The sequence below is a fragment of the Capra hircus genome, chromosome 27 (assembly GCF_001704415.2).
Source record: "Capra hircus breed San Clemente chromosome 27, ASM170441v1, whole genome shotgun sequence".
Taxonomy (NCBI): domain Eukaryota; kingdom Metazoa; phylum Chordata; class Mammalia; order Artiodactyla; family Bovidae; genus Capra; species Capra hircus.
The window spans coordinates 31,148,064-31,173,186 of record NC_030834.1 but is presented as its reverse complement, the minus strand read 5'-3'; the positions used below and the strand labels follow the sequence as shown (position 1 = coordinate 31,173,186).

The window sequence follows — 25,123 nt, the reverse complement described above, 5'->3', positions numbered from 1 at the left end:
GGCTGCGATTGGTGCAGAGCACTGTCAGTCAAGTCCGGAAAGTGCTTCCTGTGCCTACGGAGGTGGGCCCTGGGAAGTTTCGCTTGCTGGCCCCGGCGCAGGGGCGGCGGCGGAAGGGGCGACGGATCCAGCCTCCACGGCGGCGTTCTGTGACATCTCTGCCTGCTTCCTCTCGTCCTCTGCCGGCTGGTGGTGAGCGGCCAAAGCCGCAGCGGGCCCGAGACGTGCGACCCAAGTGAGTCTGAGTCGGAAGACCTCCGGGGCCGGGAGAAACCGCCGAGGGAGATTGCTAGCGCCTAAAGATGCTGGGGTTTTTTTTTGGGGGGGGTGGGTTGCGGGGGGAGCCTGTGATATCCTGCAGCATCAGCGAGTGCATTCCTCTTTTAGCTGCTAAAGAAAAGACGCCCCAGCTTTAAAGGGGGTGGGGCGGGGAGGAGAGGAGGAAAGTAAGCGTCTGCCTTTAGGGCTGCAGCGTTTCTTCATTTGAGCTCCGGGGAGCAAGATTCTGGACCGCGGGGCGGGGGTTGCGGCGCATGTCTTTCCTAAGTCGGGCTATTGCTTCACACCCTCAACATCAGCTTTTGTTTCACCGTCCTGGCTCCAAGCTGTCGTTCCTCTTTTGATCGTTTTTGTAGCTGGACATCGTTGAGTCCCATCCTTACCGGCCTTGTGTTCTGCGCATCCTGAACCTCCGTTAACTAAAAAAATAGGCACTGCGTTATTATTGTTCTTATTACCTGCCAGTTTGATTAGATCACCTTTCTTTGCAGTCTGGTCATTCTTTCTAAGGGGGCTCCCCTGGTGGCGTTACTGGTAAAGAACCCACCCGCCAATGCAGGAGACATAAGGGTGGTGGGTTCGGTCTCTGGGTTGGGAAGTTCCCCTCTAGGAGGAAATGGCAACCCACTCCAGTATTCTTGCCTGGAGAATCCCATAGATAGAGGAACCTGGTGGGCTACAGTCCATGGGGTCGCAAAGAGTCTGACACGACTTGAGCGACTTAGCACTCATGCATTCTTTCTGAGCGTCTTCCTTGTAGTTGTATGATCACGCCAGCTCCAGACTACTTCCCTTGCACAACTTGCTCTCCCATCCAGAGTGTTTACTTCCTACTTCTACATCTCCTTCCAGGTCATAGTTTGGTTAGTTGCCTCATTGGTTTCTTGCAGGAGATCTGGGAATTTCTCCTATAGGCTGTCATCGAGATCCATAGAACCTCTGCAGTTGGCCTTTGCTGATATTCTTCCCATTTTTGGGGGCCACTGATTAGGCATAGCCATTTCAAATGCACAAACTTCCTAAGGTAGTATGCGGCAAGACTTTCTGATATATTTTCACACGGTAATTTTTGGTACAGAGTCACCATCATTTAGAGTTGCATGGTGCTGCTGCTGCTGCTAAGTCGCTTCAGTCGTATCTGATTCTGTGCGACCCCATAGATGGCAGCCCACCAGGCTCCCCTGTCCCTGGGATTCGCATAGTTTAGTATAATAGCCAGTCGTCATAAATGGCATATGAAATAGACTAGCCTGATTGAGACGTGCTCTGAGTGTACAGTACACACCAGGCTTTGAAAGACTTAGTATTAAAAAAGGTAAAAGGTTTCACTAGTAACTTTATAGATACGTTGAATTGATAATATTTTGGACATTGGTTAAATAGCTTATTAATAAAATTAACTTCATCCTTTTTTAACGTGACTACTACAAAAGATGAAATGATTTATGTATTAGTAGTTTATGTTATATTTCTCTTGGACAGGATTTTGATTTTAAGTGATTAATAGTCATTTCTGTTTCTCCTTATTTCCACCCCATATGCAAGGACCACAGCTGATTCTTTTGAGTCTTTGGGGTTGTTAAAGGAAGTGGGCCTTTAGGGCTCTAATCTAGACTTCTGGGATCAAGCGGTGGCACTCAGATTGTGCTTTGACCATCTCTTTTGTTTTCACCCCAAATTCGCTGAAACTAGAATAGCTGTTTTTCTGAACATGCAGTCCTTTGCCCTCATAGCTTACTCTTGTCCTCAGAATATCTGTTGAAGCAGTTTTGAAACGTCTGTCTATTGTAGACATCTGTTATTTCTGGTAGGCTTTCCAAACCGTTTATCTAATAGCCGGTGTTCCTTTAGGACCTAAGGTGAGAAGCCTAATAGCCTTTCCTAAATCAACTTTTCAGGTAAAAATACTGTTTCAGTGGCCTAAGTGCTTCTCACAGGAATTGTGTGTGAGTCCTGTATGACATGCTGGTGAAGATAACCTCTGAAACGAGTCTTATAGTACATGTGTATGGAATCAAGAAATTATTCTTGTAATACAGTGATAATTTTGTTCACAATAAACACATCTTTATATGATTGCTTTTGTAAATTTAGTGCATATTGGATTGATACAGACTGCTTCTCAGTTAAAGGACACAATACAAATATGTTCTCCTAGAGGGTTCCATTCATTATTAATTTTTCCCTTGTAGATTTTCCTTTAAGTGATGTATTTGCATTAATTGTGGAGAAATGAGAAAACATAGCTATTTTAGATAATTAGCATACAATTTTAATGATAGCTCAGAAAATCAGAAATTAGACATTAGCAGTTACAGAGAAGTTAGAGATAATTGTACTTTATTGTATAAGTCAGTCAATCATTACTATTATTATTTTAATAACTGAAGTAGGTAGTTTGATCACCCTCCTGTGATTTTGGTCTGTTCATCCTGAAGTTCTGTGTGGTTTTGAGATGTTACAAGAAATCCTGTTTTGCTTAAAGTTGACTACAGTCGTTGTACATGTTGTTGTTCAGTCGCTCGGTAGTGTCCCACTCTTTGCAGCCCCATGGACTGCAGAACGCCAGGATTCCCTGTCCTTTACCATCTCTCGGAGCTTGCTCAAACTCATGTCCATCCATTCAGTGATGCCATCCAGTCTCATCCTCTGTCATCCCCTTCTCCTCCCACCTTCAGTCTTTTCCATTGAGTCAGTTCTTTGCATCAGGTGGCCAGAGTATTGGAGTTCTAGCTTCAGCATCAATCCTTCCAATGAGTATTGAGGACTGATTTCCTTTAGGATAGACTGGTTGGATCTCCCTGCAGTCCAAGGGACTCTCAAGAGTCTTCTCCAATAGCACAGTTCAAAAGCATCAATTCTTCAGCACCCAGTTTTCTTTATAGTCCAACTTTCTCAGTCCATACATGACTACTGGAAAAATCCTAGCTTTGACTACATGGACCTTTGTTGGCAAAGTAATGTCTCTGCATTTTAATATGCTGCCTAGGTTTTCATAGCTTTTCTGTCAAGGAGCAAGCATCTTTTAATTTCATGGCTGCAGTCACCATCTTCAGTGATTTTGGAGCCCAAAAAAATAAAGTGTCATTGTTTCCCTGTCTATTTGCCTTGAAGCGATGGGACCGGATGCCATGATCTTCATTTTCTGAATGTTGAGTTTTAGGCCAACATTTTCCACTCTCATCTTTCACTTTCATCAGGAGGCTGTTTAGTTCCTCTTCACTTTCTGCCATAAAGGTGGTATCATCTGCGTATCTGAGGTTATTTACATTTCTCCCAGAAATCTTGATTCCAGCTTGTGCTTCCTCCAGCCCAGTGTTTCTCATGATGTACTCTGCATATAAGTTAAATAAGCAGGGTGACAATATACAGCCTTGATGTACTCCTTTCCCAATTTGGAAACAGTCCATTGTTCCATGTGCGATTCTAACTGTTGCTTCCTGACCTGCAAACAGATTTCTCAAGAGGCAGGTCAGGTGGTCTGGTAATCCCATCTCTTGAAGAATTTTCCACAGTTTGCTGTGATCTACACAGTCAAGGCTTTGGCATAATCAATAAAGCAGAAGTAGATGTTTTTCTGGAATTCTCTTGCTTTTTCGATGATCCACCGAATGTCGGCAATTTGATCTGTGGTTCCTCTGCCTTTTCTAAATCCAGCTTGAACATCTGGAAGTTCACAGTTCACATACTGTTGAATCCTGGCTTGGAGACTTTTGAGCATTACTTTGCTAGCGTGTGTGATGAGTGCAATTGTGTGGTAGTTTGAGCTTTCTTTGGCATTGCCTTTCTTTGGGATTGGAATGAAAACTGACCTTTACAGTCCTGTGGCCACTGCTGAGTTTTCCAGATTTGCTGGCATATTGAGTGCAGCACTTTCACAGAATCATCTTTTAGGATTTGAAATACCTCAACTGGAATTCCATCACCTTCACTAGCTTTGTCTGTAGTGATGCTTCCTAAGGCCCACTTGGCTTCTCATTCCAGGATGTCTGGCTCTAGGTGAGTGATCACACCATCGTGATTATCTGGGTCATGAAGATCTTTTTGTAGAGTTCTGTATATTTTTGCCGCCTCTTCTTAATATCTTCTGCTTCTGTTAGGTCCATACCATTCCTGTCCTTTACTGTGCCCATCTTTGCATGAAATGTTCCCTTAGTATCTCTTAATTTTCTTGGAGGTCTCTAGTCTCCCATTCTGTTGTTTTCCTTTGTTTCTTTGCATTGATCACTGAGGAAGGCGTTCTTATCTCTCCTTGCTGTTCTTTGGAACTCTGCTTTCAGATGGGTATATCTTTCCTTTTCTCCTTTGCCTCTAGCTTCTCGTCTTTTCTCAGCTATTTGTAAGGCCTCCTCAGACGACTATTCATTTTTGGATTTCTTTTTCTGTGGGATGGTCTTGATCCCTGCCTCCTGTACAATGTCCGAACATACCTCCATCCATAGTTCATCAGGCACTCTGTCTATCAGATCTAATCCCTTGAATCTATTTCTTACTTCCACTGTATAATCATAAGGGATTTGATTTAGGTCATACCTGAACGGTCTAGTGGTTTTCCCTACTTTCTTCGATTTAAGTCTGAATTTGGCAATAAGGAGTTCATGATCTGAGTCACAGTCAGCTCCTGGTCTTGTTTTTGCTGACTGTATTGAGCTTCTCCATCTTCGACGGCAAAGAATATAATCAATCTGATTTTGGTATTGACCATCTGGTGATGTCCATGTGTAGTTATTAAATTCTAATAGGTCCAATTCAAGAATTAAAGTTTTCCCATTTGCTCTCTTCTTTTGGATTTGCTCGACAGTTTGTAAACACTCAAAGTCTTTTGCCTTTTTGTAATATTTCCTGAATGGTAGAGGTTCATATATTAGATGAGGATGTGGGCTTTCACTAAATTGATTATTGATGTATTAATGTTTGCATTTCAGAGTTTTCGTGACGTCTTAAACATGAGCCCCACCCAGTGGGACTTCCCTGTGGAATTATGTTGTCGGCCTATGGCTTTCGTCACTCTCACAGGCCTGGATGTGGTCTATAATGCTGTCCATCGAGCTGTCTGGGATGCCTTCTGTGCCAACCGGAGGGCTGATCGGGTACCGATTTCTTTCAAGGTGCTCCCAGGTGACCACGAGTATCCTAAATGTAGACCCAAGGTAATGACATTATACTTGCAAGGGGACCCTCCTTCTCCCTCGATCTCCCCTTCTTTTAGTGTGTATATCTTTTTTGTCCCTATATCTGTGCAGAGAACCCCCTGAGTTGATCAGGGGTATGGTTACAGAGGTGCATGAAGAAAACTCTAGATCTGTTCATGTGTGTAATACGCTGCAAGCTCCCAAGTTGTTTTGTATCCTGTTCTCTCTTTCCTCGTGTGGAGTAAAGGTTGGACCAGCATGAGCTGGAGTAGTCTGGGTTGGTGCAGGTGCTCTGGGGGTGATTCTAGAGTTTCTGGGTGCTTCGGGCCATCCCCTCCCATGACGGGGCACTCCTGCTGACTCACAGTGACTGCCCTTCCGCCACTGTACTTAGGAATTAGCCTTCATTTCTTTCTTTTACCCACAAGGAGGTATAATGCCATCCTGGTCACATGACTTCAAAACAAATGAAGCCATTTTGGGCTTTAGAGAACACCTGAGCAGCTTTTATAAGAGCAGAATCTGGGATTGTGAGGAATATAAGTAGAATTTATCAGGGAAAGGGCTGTTTAATTCAGCCTCTTGAATTTGAAAGCTTGACATAGTTATTTGAAAGACTTGACGTCATTAAAAATACTTTGGCTTTGGTCCTTCTTTAAATGGTTACGGTACTGGCTCTAGGGTTGAGTGTCTACCTCCAAAAATTGCTGTCTCTTATTTGGTCTCTGTAAAAAGTGTTATCTTTAAAAAGTGTGGCATGTGTATATGAAATGAGAGAAATACACAGAAAGTGCCTGCACTCCATAACAAGTGGTCTCTGCTGTTCTTGTTGTCAAGTACCTCTTTTCAACTTTGGTCAATGTTTGCAGAGAACTTCGTATGAATGGTACATCCCCAAAGGGATCTTAAAAACTGGCTGGATGAACAAACATCTGAATCTGGTGCCAGCCCTGGTGGTCGTGTTTTATGAACTGGACTGGGACGAGCCCCAGTGGAAGGAGAAGCAGTCCGAATGTGCCACCAGAGTGGAAATAGTCAGGTATGGTCCCCTTTGTGAGGTTGACCGTGTGAGGTCAGACCCACCTCTGGAGCTTACCGATACTTACTGAAGGCAGCTGAGTGCTGTTAAGACTGCAGTGATCATTCGGGGATCACTGGCCTCTGGGGAGGCCTGTTGCCATGGTAATAGGTAGCATTAACTGACCTTAACTTACAGTATGCTAAGCAATGGGAAGAAATTTCAAAGACAAATTGGCCTGAATATCCAAATATTTTTTCTTGCATTTGTATATTTTTTTGAACCGTAGCGGTTTATTATTTAGTCTAATAAAGCACTTTTTGCATTATCACTGTTTGTTTCTAATAATTCTTTTGGATGACTTCTCTAACATATCACTATAAAGAAATAAGTTGTTATAGAACTTTTGTATTAAAGTTTATGTTAAACTTTTGCCTTCTAAGAAGATTCTTTTTGTAAGAAATAGGAGCTCGGTGTGAGATTATACTTTTAAGACTTAAATCATTGTGGCATGTATGTTTCATTATATGTGGGGAAAAAAATTCCCCTAATCTTGATTTTTTTTTTCTTTTAGTTTAAATTTGTCTTTCTTGGACTAAATTGTCAATCTTGTATCTTATGTAAGATTTTGAATATACTTTTTTTTGTTTGTTTGTTTGTTTTTTTTGAATACACTTTTTAAGTAAAAACAGTTTAATTATTAATTCATCTTACTGCTCTTTTTCCGCTGCAGGCAGAGTTTACAAGGGAGAAACACCAAAGTTGCAGTGGTTCTGATTCAGAAGAAAACCCCCTTACCCCCAGGTAGCAGAAGGTTGCTTAGCAACTCATTGATTGGTTTATCCCTCCAGTTCTTATTACCAGAAGGCATCATCTTTAATATTGAAATCTTTTGCATTCTGTTACGCGAAAGATGGTGTGTTAACCTTAAAAAAGTGCCAATAACACAGGAGTAAATGCTTATTATAAAGAAATTAAAAACACTAAAGAGGGCCCATCTTCTCAAGTGCTGCTCCCTAGTTCCATTCACCTCACCTAGGGAGGCACATATTAATTGACACCATAGTTGTTCACTTAATGTTTAAAATTAAAGGCTGTTTTGCTTTTGAAATCTAGTTGAAATTATATTCCTTACATAATTTTTTTTTTTTTTTTAAATTTCCAATAGGGCAAAGAAAAGTGCGGCGGGGTGGGGGGTTGGGTCTAGTTTTCTATAAGAAAATGTCTTATTTCAAGTGCTGATTTCTTCTACCATCTCAAGCTTTAGAAGCCAAAATGTGTTTTTGTTTCTGTGTTGAAACTTGAAGCATCTTAAATAGTTTTCCAAACCATTTTCATGAATTATTGCTTTTATTTTTAGTTACGATTTTGAAACAGTTACGTGGTGTATCCGTTGTCTTTCCTTGGCCTGTCTGTCTTGGCTCTGTAGACTATTCCACAGTGTTTTTCTATGACAGAGATGTGTGGTACAGCTTCTAAGCACCCCACAGAGCTCTCAAGGGTGCCTGGGGTCCTACAGATGTGGTGAAAAGTGGCTTGAGTTTTTTTTTAATTACATTGTACCAATCTGGGGAAGTGTTCATTGAGAAAAATATATTGATTTTCTCTCTTTATGGAACTTGTTGTGAACAGGAGAAGATGTCATTGCTTCAGAAAGGGCTGCAGCCTTATGCAACGCGTGTGAGCTCTCAGGAAAGTCTTTGTTTGTACTACCCCATACAGACCACCTTGTGGGTTATATTATAAGGTAAATAACCGAGACAATATATTGAATTAAGTTTTGACTAATCTGTTTTATGTTACTTTTCTGCACATTTTCCTTAGAAATACTGAAACCCTTTTATAACTTCAGAACTCTTCCAAGGAGGAAGAGCCTTGAAGGTCAATCTTTGTCTGACTTTGAAGTCAGCTTTCTTTCATCCCTGGGAAGATGCTTCTGATATGTACTTATTTTCATAAGCAGAACTTTGAGTTGTTTATCCATCTTCAGGCAATTTTGTTCCTCTGTAATCTCATAATTACAGAATGAAGCAGGATTTAACTTACATAAATGTTACTTTCACCTCATTTGCTAATTCTCACTTCTGGTCCCTTTCCTGTTTTCTTTATCTTTAAACCCTAAATGTTATAGTCACAAAAACAGTCAAATATAATTGAGTATTAGATATCTTATTTCTTTCATACTTATAAAATAATAAAATAATTAGAGTGGTTGTAATCTTAGGGCTTACCTAATTTTTACAAATTGTAGAGTTATTTTTATTGATTATTTCTTAGACTGTAAATAATTTAAAATGTCTTTTGGTGGGTCTTATTATTAGATTTTTTTTTCCCTAAAAATTTAGTTAATAGTTTGTTTTACTTTTTATCTTACAAAGTAAATCAGGCATTATTTCTGTCAGGATTTACTTTCAGGTCTTAGAAATGTGATTCTTGAAAACACTTTGGTTTAAAGTAACTTTGGTGTTTGAATGTTGTTTTTTTTTTTTAACAGATTAGAAAATGCCTTTTATGAACATGCACAGACTTATTACTACACCGAGATTAGAAGAGTGAAATCTCATAAAGAATTTTTGAATAAAACAACACACCAGGTACATGTCTTTTCCTAAAGAAGGAAATAGTAGCAGCATTCTAGAGCGGATTATTCATCATCAATTATTTTTGAGGAGATTAAAGTTCTTAAATACTTTGATGTTTTAAAATGTCTTCTGTACTTTTGAGCTTTTTTAAAAAAGCTTTTAAAAATGAATTTATCTTTTGTCCTCTTTGCCCTTAAAGCTCATTCAGATGTACCTTTATAGCCTTCTTCACTACATTTGTTTACTGGAGTAATCCTGAACCTTACTTTCAAATAGTTTCCTTTATACTTTAGATTTCCTCTTAACAAGCATTATTACAATTTTTATCTTTTTAAGAGAAGATGTGTAATGTATTTTTTTTTCCTGTTTTTTCAGCTTTTATTTGTTAGACATCAGTTCAAAATAGCTTTCTTCAGTGAGTTGAAACAAGATACACAGAATGCTCTGAAGTAAGTTTCTAACAGTTGTCAAACTAGATATCTTAACAATAACATATTAAGAGCAATTTCTGAATCACAACCAAACTTTAATTTCTAAAATGTTTATCTTGGTTAGATTCAGGTTCGTAATATTCACTTTAATTTTTCTAGAGATAAATGGAATATAATGTTTGAATTTTTTGGAAAAATATCCATTTTATTATCAGAAGTAAATTTTATAGTATTAAAAAGCTTTCTGTTCTAACTTAATTTCATGATCTAAAGAAATAAAGTACTAAAATCTTTCCCTCTTGTTGCCTGCTTCTCATTTGTATACTCAGTAAAACCCTCATGTTAAGACTGATTTTCAAAGTTTAATATGTACTGAACATTATCTGAATCAAACTGAATTTTTTAAGGTGTGTAGTACATTTATTCAATTCAACTCTGATTTTATTTTAATTAATTTGTTTTTAGTTTCTAATACCTGCCAGTAGCATCATCTATTATTCAAAGGCTCTGTTTAGCACTTTGAAGAATAGTTGCAGAGGCGTTGGCAGTGGTTAGATATTTTATCCCTTTGCTTTTATTTTGCTACACACAATATAGTAAAACATCTCTTTCTAGCTTAACTGAATTTTTTGAGATTGACAGTGCCAGTGTAGCAAAAGGATAAAAACCAGCTTTATACCCTAAAATTGAGGAAGGACTAAGTCTACTTGGGAGTGGAATAGAGAAAAATCTTAAGTCCGTCATTCAGAAGAATATTGCAGGAACCTTTTCTTGTTTGTTTCTGATGAGGTGCTAAATACCAAATCTTGTTTTATAAATCTCAGCAACTTCATATATAGTTTTAGCTGGTTTTAAAAGGTAGTTTACTTATTGTCCATGGTATTAGTGAAACACCTTCAATTCTAATTCTGCTCGAAAACAGTGCTGGGAAGAAAGCTGTTACTGGGAGAAGTCAGGCGCAGTTTTCTTGATTTAATGATTTTCCTCATTACCTTCTGTCTTCTGTCAGACTTCGCTTTCTCACCCTGTTCTCTCCTTAAGCACTAGCTGCCCTGAGGCTGTCTCCACTGAGCCCGTGCCCTAGACCAGTGGTTCCCGCTTCATGTGGAGAGAAACCTGGCTTTAAAGCTGCTGACCATCTCTGTCTTGATGTCTCCTTCTTTGCTCATACAATGTCTGTCTGTTTGAGGAGCTCAACAATGATGCTTTTAAAAATTACTTGTTATTTAACAGAATGTTAATTTTGCCATGTAACTCTTGGTCAATTTTCCACTTTACTTTTGTTTTTCCAACTTATTTCTTGTCAGCTGTAGACAGATGTTAGTGACCGAACAATGTACCGTGGGTTCTGTTCTTAGTGGAAAGACATTGACTCCTCCCACGCATAACGAATCAGTGTGCCATTTTCCAGGACATCAGAGACTGATCTGTGTATGTTGTTACTGAAGCTATTGAGTGTTAAGACATGTTGAGTAAATGTTGATTCTGTTATTTCTGGTTATTTTGCTGATAGGAATTTTTCTTTAAAATCAACCGGCATCATTTAACCGCCTTCCCCATGTTTATGTTAGGAATTACAGGACCGCCTATAACCTTGTACATGAATTGAGAGCCCATGAAACTAACATTCTGGAAATTAAGACCATGGCAGGATTTATAAACTACAAGGTAATAGTTCCGCTTCCAAGAATAAGGAATATTTGGCTTTAAATATGGGATTGTCCGCTTAGGATTTGAAAATCCTGATTAGTCACTTGCTTTGAAAAGTGATCACTTGATAAATTGTGTTAGGCACTCAGTCATGTCCGACTCTGTGACCTCCCTGGACCGTACCCCGTCAGGCTCCTCTGTCTGTGGACTTCTCCAGGCAAGAATGCTGGAGCGGGTTGCCATGCCCTTCTCCAGGTGGTTAATTGTGTTCTATTCCTTTATGTCCCTTATCAAGGGCTGCCCTGGTTCTTAGCAGCCTAATTGTAGTGCTTGGTTATGAGCTATGGGTCCCAGAGTTCTCGTTTAGAGCAGTTTTATCTTTGTAAAACTCCTCGAGGAGGGTCTTTTGTTTTTAAGTGGGCACAGGAGACAGTGAGAAGAAAGCTGTCTCTAGTACTGAATTTTAAAAGATGCAGTCTATTAGAACTGGGTAAGCCTTCCTTGGTGTAATGGCATAGGTCCAGAAAAAGTGTACTTATTCCTCTAGAGAAAAATTTATACCTGTTATGTGAGCACTTTAAGATTGTATATGAAAAAAAAAAAAAAAGATTGTATATGGTCCAAGTAGACACCTGTGGAAGGTAAGAGAGGCTGTGTGCTGTGCTTTTCATCTTTCTGCACTCATCTTTTAAAGAGGCTGTCTCTGGGTTAGTGATGTGAGGGCAGACGGACACTTGATTCATTGCTCGTGAAAGTGTAGATTGGTACACCTTGTACAGAAACTATTTTTTTATAATGACTGTGAAGATTTAAATTTGCACATTCCTTTTGACCTAGCAATTCCATTTCTGGAAATTTATCCCACGTCTGTGCTAAGACTCACAAATCACATGTTTGAGGATATTTATTGCATCTTGTGATAAGAAAAGATTGGAAACCCAGCAGTAAGTGATTGGTCAACATAAATAACTCCGAACAATAAAATACACAACTATTAAGAATGAGGCAGCTCCGCATATTGACATGGAATGATAGCGAAAATATATTGGTAGGTGAAAAAAGTGAGGCACAGACAGTATATTTAGTGAAATGCTATTTGTATAAAAATAGTATTAATAGTTCCCATGTAAATGCATGCACGTACTTGTCTGAGCATAGACTATACCACGAATGCCAGGAGCTGGTTGCCTTTAGAGGGGGAAATTGCATCCCCAAGGGACAGGGATGGATGAGAGAACAACTTTTCATTTATTCCTTTTTACCTAAAAAATAAAATCAAAACTGCTAATAAGTATGTGAGCCTCCCAGGTGGCTCAGTGGTAAAGAATCTGCCTGCCAAACAGGAGACACAGGTTCGATCCCTGAGGCTTCCCTGGAGGAGGGCATGGTAACCCACTCCAGTATTCTTGTCTGGAGAATGCCACAGTCAGAGGAGGCTGGCGGGCTACAGTCCATGGGGTTGCAAAAGAGTTGGACATGGCTAAGTGACCAAGCCACAACAGTAAGCATGTAGAAATAAATTTAGGCTTTGTTTCTTCTTTTTTTTTTTTCATTTACCCTACATGCGTATAGAATTTCTGTAATCCTTCTTTGATACAGAGGCTACTATGCTTTTATTATGCTGCAGAATATCTTTTGCTTTCTGACAGTTCTAAAACTGAAAGTTATCTGTCCTGTCTCAGTTACCTGTGGGAAATATTTTATTTTTGCCCATCTTTATGCTCTTCACTGGGTTTAATATTTCCTTATGCTATACCTTAACAAAACTTTCTAAGGTATAGAATAGATTCACTAAAAATAGTGAATAATTTTATTTCATCAATCGATGGGACATAACCTTTTTAGATAACTTTTCTAACAGAAAATCAGTTTTGTTGTACTTCAATTCTGCTGAACTTCAGAGAGGGACATTCCGTAGTTTTTTTAAAATTAGTCTCAAATTTTATATACTTTTAAATAAACCCACCTTTGAGTTTGGTTCTTAACTTTGGATTTGGTCTTACATCTTGCAGATCTGTAGGTTGTGTTTTCAACACAACACCCCGCTGGATGCAATCGCTCAGTTCCGAAAGCATATTGACTTGTGTAAGAAAAAAATTGGAAGTGCAGAGTTGGCTTTTGAGCATGCAGCATGGATGTCTAAACAGTATGTTTTAAATTTTATTTTCAGAATTTTTTTTTAAATCAAACTCTTAGAATTTGGAGGAATGGAGTTAGCATGGACTTTGGTTATAAATCGCACTAAGATTTTTGTCAGTAAGTAGGTTTTTAATGATCCAGTATGTTTGGTGTAATGGCAGATATTGATTCATACAGTTCCTTAATGGGAATCAGCTGTTTACTGGTCCCATCTCTTTCATTCAACACACACACACACACATACATATATATTAAGTTTCTGTCATGTGTCCAGACACTGAGAATATAGCAGTGAATAGACAATATCCCTACTGATATGGAATTTGCTCTCTGAGACTGATGACAAAATTGCTAAAATGAACAATTTCCCAGACACATGAATGTATTTGAGTGGTTGGAACCATGTTGACATCTGGTTTGAGGATACATTTATAGACTCGCTAGCATGGGAGAGTTGACTTAGAGAATTTTTCTGTAACCTACAATTAGTGTGTATTAGTATTTACAAAGCAATCCCCACAGTTTACAGCTCACCAGTGGCATTTTCTGGATACAGTCTTCTGAGGTTATGGTTTCAGGATGAAAGAATAGTATTAATAGAAGTAAGCTGCTTTTTCTTTTCTCTCGTAAAATTTCTTGATTTTTTTTTTCCCCTTGAAGATTCCAGGCCTTTGGAGATTTATTTGATGAAGCTATTAAGTTGGGGTTGACAGCTATTCAAACTCAGAATCCTGGTTTCTATTATCAGCAGGCAGCGTACTATGCCCAGGAGCGGAAACAGGTTGCCAAAGCCCTCTGTAACCATGAAGTAAGTCACCAACTCCTGTATTACCTGGCAATTAGGAAGTTTATTAACCTTCTCTTGAAAGAGGACGAAGTTGGTTGGTGTTGATAATTTTTTTTCCAAGCCTTTGCCTATAATGATTTTTTATCGTTGATATTTTCAGGAATTAGGATTATTTTCAGTTTTAGCCTGAGTACTCTGTTTTCACCTATGAACTAAGCAGACATTTTTCTTTGAAGAACTGATTTTTGATTAGCCATAAGTTAGTGATTTTGACCAGGGAAAGTTGCTTTAAAATAAAAGCCACAGTTTAGTCTTTGCCACACTGTAGTTTCATTGTTTTGCAGTGTGAAGGACACTGAGCAACGTGCTTTATTTTGACCCAGTGGAGAGGACGTCATTGGACTTCTTTCTCTTCCTGGGGTTCTCCTCCATGAAAAACTCTAAAGAATCTGTTTAAGAGTATTAATTGCATAGTTTCTTAAACTTGACATTTTATATTGCCTTTCTCTTGCATGTTTATATTTAAATACCAATTACTCCATAAGCAGCTTTTAAAATAAAATCATGGTATGTGTATGTTTATATACATAGATAGAGACACTTGTATTCATATAGTTATGTCAGTTTATTTTCACTTAAGATCTCAAAATTCTTCTCTGAAGTTAAAGGGAATTTAAACAACAGTGCTACTTAAAAAACTGCTTAGAAAAAAAAAGCAATTTGCATATAAGTACTTTAAATATTTGAATTTTTTTCCCCTTAAATCATAATATACTGAGACTGTTTTCTACCATGTTATTTGTATATGATGTATAATTTCATTGTATGTTTTATATTTTTAAAGTTTGTCATATTATCATTTGAGCACAGTATTTTAAAAGGTGATTAAAACTAGGTCTCATCAGGATATGTATAAACAGGCATTTGCAAGTCTTGGCTTGAGTGTAAAATGATCTTTCTGTCAAGTATTACTTCCATCAAGTAATTATATAATCATGCCTACCTTTTGACCGAGAGTTTCATATTCAGGAAGCCTAAGGCAGATAAGGGATCCTAAAGAGATAAGTTTTAAGAGTTATTTATAAACTATTAATCATAGTGCAAAATAATAATAATGTAAACAACTGTAGAGAATCTGTTAAAATGTGGAATAGCAGGCAGCCATGAAAAATAATGTTTTGAAAAAAAGAAAAATAATGTTTTGGAAGAATATTCAATGATATGGTAAGATACAGGGACTGTATTTAAATGAAAAAAGTAGGTTGAAAAATTATGTTAGCTGATGACAAGCAAACATTCGCATATAAAATCTGGAAGAATAATGCACACACTTAATAGTGGTGGTAGGTCTACAGGTAATTAAATTTTTTTCCTTTGGAAGTTTTCTTTATTTTTCAACAAAAACTCTTATTATGTTTTGGTTTCAGAGGGGAGAAGGTTATTAAAAAAAAAAGAAAAGAAAAGGAAAGCAGCGTAAATTTGTGAACCCTGGTGCCCAAAATATCCTTCCTCCACCAATACCAGGACTTAATACACTTGCAATAAAAGAAAATCATATCTTTCTTTAAAAAACTTCTGATAACATTTTTATTTGCACAAAAATATATATGGTTTAACTATCAAGTTTAATTTGTAATGTATTTTTACTGGTTTATAAATAAAAAGAAAATGTAGAAAAGTTAGTTATTATTAAATCATTTGTTAGAGTCAGGTTGGTTTATTCAGGTTTATTTTTATGATACTACCTGATGCCTCCCAGGGAAATTTACCCTATTTGCCTGGGAAATCCCATGGACAAAGGAGCCTGGCGGGCTATAGTCCATGAAGTTGCAAGGAGTTGGACATGACTTAGCAACTGAGAACACCCACATCCAATATTAAACAGTTTTTGTTTAATTTTGTGAAAGTTCAGTTTGTGTTGAAATAGTCACAACTTTGATATTTAATTATGTGGTTTGTATTTACGAAAGCTCTTTTATTCTGACAATGATTAGGGAAGAGTTGGTTAGTGACGGGTTATGTAAACTTATTCAGGGTTGTGTTTTAACTTACAGGCTTCTGTAACGTATCCCAACCCTGATCCCTTAGAAACGCAAGCAGGCGTTCTTGACTTCTATGGACAACGATCATGGCGACAAGGAATACTCAGTAAATAATTTTTCCTTTTTCCTTTTTTGTCAATCTTGAAAGGCAAGAGATTGCTATCTAACTTTTCCTTTGGCTGCATTAGTATAACAAATTATGTTGAGGTAGAAATATTTGCTTTTTAAGCATTCTTTATAATTGAAGTACAGTTAATTTACAGTATTGGGTTTCTGCTGTCTAGTAAAGTGAATCAGTTATACATATACGTATATTCAGTCTTTTTTAGATTCTAAACATTTTTTGAAGATTTTTTTTAGAATGTGTTGTTTCTGTCACTGCATCTTAAGAGTAACATAGCTAATGATGTGATCAACACATTTGGACATTTGTTGTCTTAAACGAAAGAATTTAATAAGCCACTGTGGCCAATTTTTATATTTGACACTTTAAAACATTACTTGTACTACCTTAAAAATAATTTCTCTGCATTTTTCTTGTTTTATTCACACTTAACTGGAGCAGTTTCTGTGGCTATTAAACCCTAAGTGTTAAGAAATCATTTACTTTGGGGGAGAATGGATACATGTATACGTATGGCTGAGTCCCTTCCCTGCTCACCGGAAACTATCACAGTATTGTTAACTGGCTATACTCCAATGCAAAATAAAAAGTTAAAAAGAGAGAAATTATTTACTTTGGTCTCTAGGAAATGTATTCTATCTAGAGAATGATATTGATATCACTTTTTTTTTAATATATCACTTTTGAGGTGGTCGTTTCCACTGAGCAAAAGAGTACTGAGCTCAGTATCGCACCGTTCAGAACAGAGGCCATACCGAAGATTCCATGCTGATAGAGCCGCCTCTTAGACGCTTCAGAGTTCTAGAATGTTGAAGAGTCTGAAGTACATTGTAGTAAAGGCCTCAAGGAGTGCACACATCCAATGTCCGTGTGGAGGATCTGTGTTCAATGAGCTATCTGAAATGGGCTGTGTCCTCTCTTACACAGGCTTTGATCTTTCGGATCCCGAAAAAGAGAAGGTGGGGATTCTTGCCATTCAGCTGAAGGAGAGAAGTGTTGTTCACTCTGTGAGTTTTTTTTTTTTTTTCCTCCCTCAACACAAACTGTATTTTCAGGGAAAACATGAGATTATTTTTATTGGAATGTTTCACACTTTTTATCTTTCCCAACAGGAAGTAATAATAACTCTTCTGAGCAATGCTGTTGCACAGTTTAAGAAATATAAGTGTCCAAGAATGAAGAGTCACCTGAGTATGTATCCCTGACATGCCATGACTTCACTCGACTTTGAGTGATTTCAGATTCTATTCATACAAGATTTCAGATTACATTCATACAATCTTTGTTTCCTTTATAGTGGTTCAAATGGGAGAGGAATATTACTATGCAAAGGATTATACCAAAGCTTTGAAGTGAGTCCTCTTCACTATTTATTTTTGTAAGCATTCTGATTCCCTTGCAGCTAAAATGAGAACGGAAATTTGTATTGGAGGATTTACTACTTCCGTGTTTATTCCCACTTCTATTAAACACCATTTATGTGATTTTTTATATTTTCAAGTAATGCCTATTGGTACAGTCCTTTTCTGAGTCTTAGCAAACCTCACATTTATTTAATGTGAAAATACCTGTTGAGCTATTTCAGGAAGATTTTTCTGAAGTTTATATAAAACGAGTAAAGCACTTTCTTTTAGTTTCTGCATGAACTCTTCCTGCACTGCCTTGTGAGGCTGGCTCGGCGTGTCTGACATGTCGTCCTCTATCAGGTTGCTAGATTACGTGATGTGTGATTATCGGAGTGAAGGGTGGTGGACCCTGCTCACGTCTATACTGACCACGGCTCTGAAGTGTTCCTACCTCATGGCCCAGCTGAAAGATTACATCACTTACTCCCTGGAACTCCTTGGCAGAGGTAACAACATTCCTTCAGTAAAATCTGGAATCTTAACAACTACAGAGCCTCTTTAAGCTTCTTATAGTTGGAAGAATAATTCAGTATCAAATATCTGATAGTACTTGTATCACCTGCTGGTCACCTTGCTGAGAGAAGAGGTTTATACTTTAATGGAACTTGTCACAGTTGAAGGTCCTACTGTAGCTGAGAAGAACAGATTTCTTCTGCCTTTTCAAATTATGGTGTAAAGTAATTTTTCACATAAGAGTTCAAATGCACATACATAAAGTGTTGAGGCTGACTTAGAAAGCTGAGCTATCAGTTTTCTGGAATTGTGTTTAGCCATCTTAGAAGAGAGATTTATCTACAGTATTTTAATACCTGTAGGGGGGGTAGTATTGGGCTTACTTGGGGCTTACCCCACTAATACCTGTACGGGGTCATGGGCTTACTTGCCTGTCTTGTAGTTCTGATTTTTTGCTTCTTCCTTCCTATTAGCTTCAACGCTGAAAGATGACCAGAAATCTCGGATAGAAAAAAACCTCATAAATGTTTTAATGGTAGGTTGGAACTCTTTATATATAAAATCTGTATCTGGATATGTGTTTTTTTTTTACAACTAGCTGAACAAACGTTTAACTCCATGTTGGTGCAGAATGAAAGTCCTGATCCTGAACCTGACTGTGATATCTTAGCTGTGAAAACTGCTCAGAAGCTGTGGGCAGACCGAATCTCTCTGGCTGGCAGCAATGTTTTCACAATAGGCGTACAAGACTTTGTGCCATTTGGTGGGTAACCAGCATCTATAGTATTATCTTAGAGAAATTGTCCATTTTCTAAGAAATAAATAGATGCAGAATAATACAAGTCAAAGAATTTTCCAAATACAGTCATTTTGTAGATAAACTAATTTTTTTTTTTTACTTCCCCCATTGACATACAAAGATGGTCAGAATTTTAAATACTTAGTTTAGATCTTAAAATTTCCTGCTGTGTTCATTTTTAGTTCAGATGTTATTTGAAAAAACAGTTATTTAAAAGGTTTATGCTTTCCTATCTAGGCAGGTATTTTGAAATAAGCTAAAAATAACAGAATGGTTCTTTTTTCTTTAAAATCATATGTCAGTTATATTTCAGGAGCAAGCATGCTTTTAAAATTAAAAGGGTTTTGGAGGTAGAGTTGATTTAAATTTTTTTTTAAAGAGTGAACTGCATTTCTGTCTGTTGAAATGCTTCAAGTTCAGAAGTCAGTTAGAATAATCAGTAGAGATGTTTCCTTTCTGAAGAGCAGATGTAGGTTGGAGAATAACGTGCGTGGGGCTAGCACGTCTGGTGGTGTCTGAATTGGCCCCTTTTGTTTTGTTTCTAGTGCAATGCAAAGCCAAGTTCCATGCTCCAAGTTTTCATGTCGATGTTCCTGTGCAGTTTGATGTTTATCTGAAGGCTGATTGTCCACATCCCATTCGGTTTTCTAAGCTCTGTATCAGCTTTAATAATCAGGTAATGGTATCTTTTAATGTGTGTGTGGTTTTTTTTTTTTTTAACCATGTATGTGTTGTATCATAACTTGCATTAAATGAAGTAAAATAAACAGTGAATTTTAGGTCTTCGTAGATTTCTCGCTAATAGGTGTATGATACAGTCTATCTAAAAATAAATGTATTTGTAATTTTCAGCTTCTGTGTCCACAATGCAAGTTTTACAGTTTTCCTATTCTAATTTTTGTTTTCACTTCTTGCTTAGGAAACCTATGAACTTTGTCTATACATAGAGACAAGTTTTGTAATATGTAACTTAAATTTCAAATAAGATATATTTAGAATGAGTGTGATTAGATTTTCAAAAGCATTTGTTTTATTCTCACATTAGTATTAGGTTTTCATTATAAAACTGTTTGGAGAAGGCAATGGCACCCCACTCCAGTACTCCTGCTTGGCAAACCCCATGGATGGAGGAGCCTGCTGGGCTGCAGTCCATGGGGTCGCTAAGAGTCGGACACGACTGAGCGACTTCCCTTTCACTTTTCACTTTCATGCATTGAAGGAAATGGCAGCCCACTGCAGTGTTCTTGCCTGGAGAATCCCAGGGACGGGGGAGCCTGGTGGGCTGCTGTCTATGGGGTTGCATAGAGTCGGACACGACTGAAGCGACTTAACAACATAAAACTGTTATCTTTTTGATTTTAAAGAAATGAAAGTGGAATAGATGGATATAAAGTAAATGTGTAAACGTGCGCTCTTCCAGTTTTCTTCCTTTGAGGGCATCACAGTTAACTTCTCAAATAGTTCAAACACCGTATGGCGCCCATAAATAAGCAACTTTTTTCTACAGAATTGGGACAGTATATTTCTCACATTTGAACATATTTGTAGTATGATGTAGGCAAGTGCTTGATTATATTCTGTTTCAGTTATAAGCCCACTTCTAATTTTCTGGTGACCCAGAAAGTATGTTGTGCTGTTAACCAGCAAGCATTTTTGAATTTCAATATTCTTAGCATCTTGGTGAACCTGAGAAAGTTTAGTGTATGTCAACCCCATTAAAATAGAAGCGTTTTGAGAGCAAGGGCAGCAGCAAGCCTGGGTCACTTGAGGATTAGTATGTTTTATTCAACTACAAACCATTACCCAAGAATTCCTCCTGATTAATTGGAGAATCTTAAAGCAAGAGCATGAAATGTATGTTTTAAGAAACATAAACCATGACCCTCACTCTTGTCTTTTTCAGGAATACAACCAGTTCTGTGTAATCGAAGAAGCATCCAAAGCAAGTGACGTTTTAGAAAATTTGACTCAAGGCAAGATGTGTTTAGTTCCTGGTAAAACAAGGAAGTTTTTATTTAAATTTGTTGCAAAAACTGAAGATGTAGGAAAGAAAATTGAGGTTAGTTATAAAATGTGTTTAAAAAATATTTTAAATGATACAAGTAATAATGAGTATGCATCAGAAAGAATTTCCATAATACTTAAGTTTATTAAGTTAAAAATGGAAATCTTCCATTTGGACTTACCAAGGGAAATCATTCATTACGGTTTTTTGATAGGTTTCCTGTCAGTGAGGATATATTATACATAATATTCAGTCAGTCAGTCAGTTCAGTCGCTCAGTCGTGTCCGACTCTTTGCGACCCCATGAATCGCAGCACACCAGGCTTCCCTGCCCCATCACCAACTCCCAGAGTTCACTCAGACTCACGTCCATCAAGTCGGTGATGCCATCCAGCCATCTCATCCTCAGTCGTCCCCTTCTCCTCCTGCCCTCAATCCCTCCCAGCCTCAGAGTCTTTTCCAGTGAGTCAACTGTTCGCATGAGGTGGCCAAAGTACTGGAGTTTCAGCTTTAGCATCATTCCTTCCAAAGAAATCCCAGGGCTGATCTCCTTCAGAATGGACTGGTTGGATCTCCTTGCAGTCCAAGGGACTCTCACGAGTCTTCTCCAACACCACAGTTCAAAAGCATCAATTCTTCGGCGCTCAGCCTTCTTCACAGTCCAACTCTCACATCCATACATGACCACAGGAAAAGCCATAGCCTTGACTAGATGGACCTTAGTCGGCAAAGTAATGTCTCTGCCTTTCAATATGCTCTTTAGGTTGGTCCTAACTTTTCTTCGAAAGAGTAATTGCTAGATAGTGTTGTGTTAGACATCACTTCCTGTTACCACATGAGACCAACCCTATTTTTAATGCCTGTATAATCACATGAGGAATTTTAAACTATATATGTCCTGTATATGTGTGTGTATATGTTTTCTGTAATGTGGGCTTCCAGGTGGCACAGAGGTGAAGCGCCCACCTGCCAACACAGGAGATGTAGGAGACCTGGGTTTGATCCTTCGGTCTGGAAGATCCCCTGGAGGAGGAAATGGCAGCCCACCCCAGTGTTCTTGCCTGGGAAATTCCACGGACAGACGAGTCTGGCGCAGGCTACAGCCCATGGGGTCATAAAGAGTCAGATACTGAGTGACTGAGCACAGCATTCTGGAATGTAGCAATTATATTTTGTAAAATCTGACATAATTCACGCTCAGGTGTGATATCATTGTGATGTTTAAACATTGCTGATTGCGTCTTTTTAAAAAGATAAGTACTTTAAAGGGTTCGTTTAATGTAGATAATTAAAATGTCTTTCAGGAATATAAGATGAAACTCATTTTTATTGAGCATAAACTTTGGAGCCAAACTCCACGGGTTTCAGTTCCAGCTCTCCAGCTTACCTGCTTGTGGCCCTGGGCAGTTACTTGACTGCTTTTATCACAGTTTATTCATCTGTAAAGTGGGCATAATAATGTTACCTACCTCTTAGTGTTTCTTGAGGATTAAATCAGTTAGTGTAAATTTCCTGGAAGAGAGACTAGGGCGGGGTAAGCCTCTCAGGAAATGTTGCTTTCCCATGGCTGGAATGGGACAGGTAATCTAATCTGAACTTGGGACCATTTCTCAAACAGAAGCGTAAGACTGCACCCCTGGTATTCCCATAACGATTTTTGTGAATCTGTTTATTATATAATCTGTAAACCAGTATCCAGAATTTTTGCTTGTTCATTTAAAAAAATTCTTCATGATTTTGACTAAACCCCTAATGTCATGTTTTAATTTTTCATGAGAAACTAAGGTAAAGTTTTTAAAAAAACTTTTTGCAAGATACCCCAAGGAAGCCTATGAGATGCAAGTCAAAATTAATAATGCTATTAAATATATTTGCAAATAGATTTAGTGGAAAGGACATTTATTCAGTTAGCAAAAAATTTCCTTGCTTGTGCTGTTGATGTCATCAGGAAAAGTCCGTGTGGAGCTAGGAGTTAGGTTCAGAGGAGGTGAGTGGTTACCAGAACATTGGTTAATTTCGCTCAGCAGCCACTGCTTGCGTGTCTGCTCCCTCGGGCACCACCCCAGGTGCTGAGGTAACTGCCGCATGGCCCATGTCCGCTGGAGAGTCGGGTTATTGTCCTCATGTGAAGGTGAAGAGGTTGAAACCTGGTGCAGGGTTACTAGCCAGTGTCCCAGCCAGCGGGAGCCCAAGACCGGGCTCTCCGAATGGGTGTTTCGACCTGTGTGTCACGTCGCAGGTCCCAGGAACGCCACAGCCCAGCAGCCCACCCCGAGACTTCCTGGGAGGGGATGGTGACAAACTGTGCGAGCTGGCATCTCTGACAGACCTCCTCCTCGTAGATTACGTCCGTGGATCTGGTTCTGGGCAGCGAGGCGGGCAGGTGTGTGGTCCTGAACTGGCAGGGAGGAGGCGGGGACGCTGCGTCCGCCCAGGAGGCCCTGCAGGCCTCGCGCTCTTTCAAACGAAGACCCAGGCTCCCCGACAGCGAGGTCCACTGGGACGGCATCGTGATCCAGGCGAGCACCATGTGAGTTGGGCTGCGGGCCGGTCGTGGAAGGTCGTCTCACTTCTTTGAATCCTTTGTTGTTGTTTTTAGATCAGTTACTTAGCTACCATTTTTTTCCACCAAAGGATCATATCCAGAGTTCCCAACGTTTCGGTCCATCTGCGACATGACCCCCCGGCCCTGACTAACGAAATGTACTGTTTGGTTGTGACCGTTCAGTCCCACGAGAAGACCCCGATCAGAGATGTGAAGCTCACTGCTGGTTTAAAACCTGGTAAACTTTTCTTTTCAAAATTTCATCTGTGTTGATCCAACATGAAATGAACATCACGGTGTTAACCTCAGGAAACCTGTTTTGAAAATGGTTATGATCGAGTGCTCTCTCTGCAGTAGTGTTGATTCTCAGGACAACATTGGAATCTTCTGTATTTTTAAAATGTCAACATTTGTACTTTCAGGACAGGATGCCAATTTAACTCAGAAAACGCATGTGACTCTTCATGGGACAGAACTGTGTGACGAGTCCTACCCGGCTCTGCTCACTGACATTCCTGTCGGGGACTTACAGCCCGGGGAACAGGTGAATTCGTCCATCCAGGACTCAGAGGAAATGGGTCAGGTTGTAGTGTTAAATATGGAGTGGGTTTTAGACAGCTTTAGCGCATTTTAACAGCACATCCGGAGACTAAACAAGTCATTTAACTAATGCACATTTTATACACATATTTCACATAGTTCAGTTCAGTCGCTCAGTCGTGACTGACTCTTTGCAACCCCGTGGACTGTGTGCAGCACGCCAGGCCTCTCTGTCCATCACCAACTCCTGGAGCTTACTCAAACTCATGTCTGTTGAGTTAGTGATGCCATCTACTCTCATCCTCTGTCGTCCCCTTTTCCTCTTGCCTTCAATCTTTCCCAGCATCAGGGTCTTTTCAAATGAGTCAGTTCTTCGCATCAGGTGGCCAAAGGACTGGAGTTTCGGCTTCAGCATCAGTCCTTCCAATGAATATTTGGGACTGAATTCCTTTAGAATTGACTGGTTTGATCTCCATGCAGTCCAACAGACTCTCAAGGGTCTTCTCCAACACCATAGTTAAAAAGCATCAGTTCTTCAGCACCCAACTTTCTTTATAGTCCAACTCTCACATCTGTGCATGACTACTGGAAAAGTCATAGCTTTGACTAGATGGACCTTTGTTGACAAAGTAATGTCTCTGCTTTTTAATATGCTGTCTAGGTTGCTGATAGCTTTTCTTCCAAGGAGCAAGTATCTTAATTTCATGGCTGCAGTCACCATCTGCAGTGATTTTGGAGCCCCCCAAAATGAAATCTGTCACTGTTTCCACTGTTTCCCCATCTTTTTGCCATGAAGTGGTGGGACCGGATGCCATGATCTTAGTTTTCTGGATGTTGAGTTTTAAGCCAGCTTTTTCATTCTCCTCTTTCACTTTCATCAAGAGGCTCTTAGTTCCTCTTTGCTTTCTGCCATAGGGTGGTGTCACATATTTAAATGTATAAAATATCTTCAGCAGTTTTTATACAAGGGATTTTATAACAAATGATCCTAATATAGGAAATCCATTGCCTGATAAAATAACTAAATAACATAAACTTTACAACTTCGTAAAAGAACCTTTCAGTCAATTTTTATTTCCAAAGCAAACACAGAGTTCATGAGAAGTTGAGAATGATAATAGAAAAAAAAGATGGTGTGATAATGACCCCACTCTTAGGCTGTGGCAGGAACAGCTGTAAAAAAGTGTTCAGG

At 38.8% G+C, this 25,123-nt stretch overlaps 1 protein-coding gene across 1 annotated transcript in view; it reads left to right on the top strand.

Moving 5' to 3' along the window:
* The window catches only part of TRAPPC11 (trafficking protein particle complex 11), a 37,098-nt gene continuing 12,033 nt past the window's right edge, over nucleotides 59-25,123 (top strand). The window contains exons 1-22 of the mRNA XM_005698706.3: nucleotides 59-235; nucleotides 5,205-5,429; nucleotides 6,281-6,450; nucleotides 7,163-7,233; nucleotides 8,062-8,176; nucleotides 8,924-9,023; nucleotides 9,387-9,460; nucleotides 11,014-11,110; nucleotides 13,105-13,238; nucleotides 13,892-14,039; nucleotides 16,073-16,166; nucleotides 17,112-17,191; nucleotides 17,297-17,375; nucleotides 17,482-17,536; nucleotides 17,891-18,036; nucleotides 18,517-18,578; nucleotides 18,674-18,806; nucleotides 19,388-19,518; nucleotides 20,746-20,901; nucleotides 23,189-23,376; nucleotides 23,481-23,629; nucleotides 23,814-23,935. Of these exons, the coding sequence (XP_005698763.2) occupies nucleotides 5,226-5,429; nucleotides 6,281-6,450; nucleotides 7,163-7,233; nucleotides 8,062-8,176; nucleotides 8,924-9,023; nucleotides 9,387-9,460; nucleotides 11,014-11,110; nucleotides 13,105-13,238; nucleotides 13,892-14,039; nucleotides 16,073-16,166; nucleotides 17,112-17,191; nucleotides 17,297-17,375; nucleotides 17,482-17,536; nucleotides 17,891-18,036; nucleotides 18,517-18,578; nucleotides 18,674-18,806; nucleotides 19,388-19,518; nucleotides 20,746-20,901; nucleotides 23,189-23,376; nucleotides 23,481-23,629; nucleotides 23,814-23,935 (2,508 nt within the window). The 5' untranslated portion in view covers nucleotides 59-235; nucleotides 5,205-5,225. The remainder of the gene's footprint in view (nucleotides 236-5,204; nucleotides 5,430-6,280; nucleotides 6,451-7,162; nucleotides 7,234-8,061; nucleotides 8,177-8,923; nucleotides 9,024-9,386; nucleotides 9,461-11,013; nucleotides 11,111-13,104; nucleotides 13,239-13,891; nucleotides 14,040-16,072; nucleotides 16,167-17,111; nucleotides 17,192-17,296; nucleotides 17,376-17,481; nucleotides 17,537-17,890; nucleotides 18,037-18,516; nucleotides 18,579-18,673; nucleotides 18,807-19,387; nucleotides 19,519-20,745; nucleotides 20,902-23,188; nucleotides 23,377-23,480; nucleotides 23,630-23,813; nucleotides 23,936-25,123) is intronic.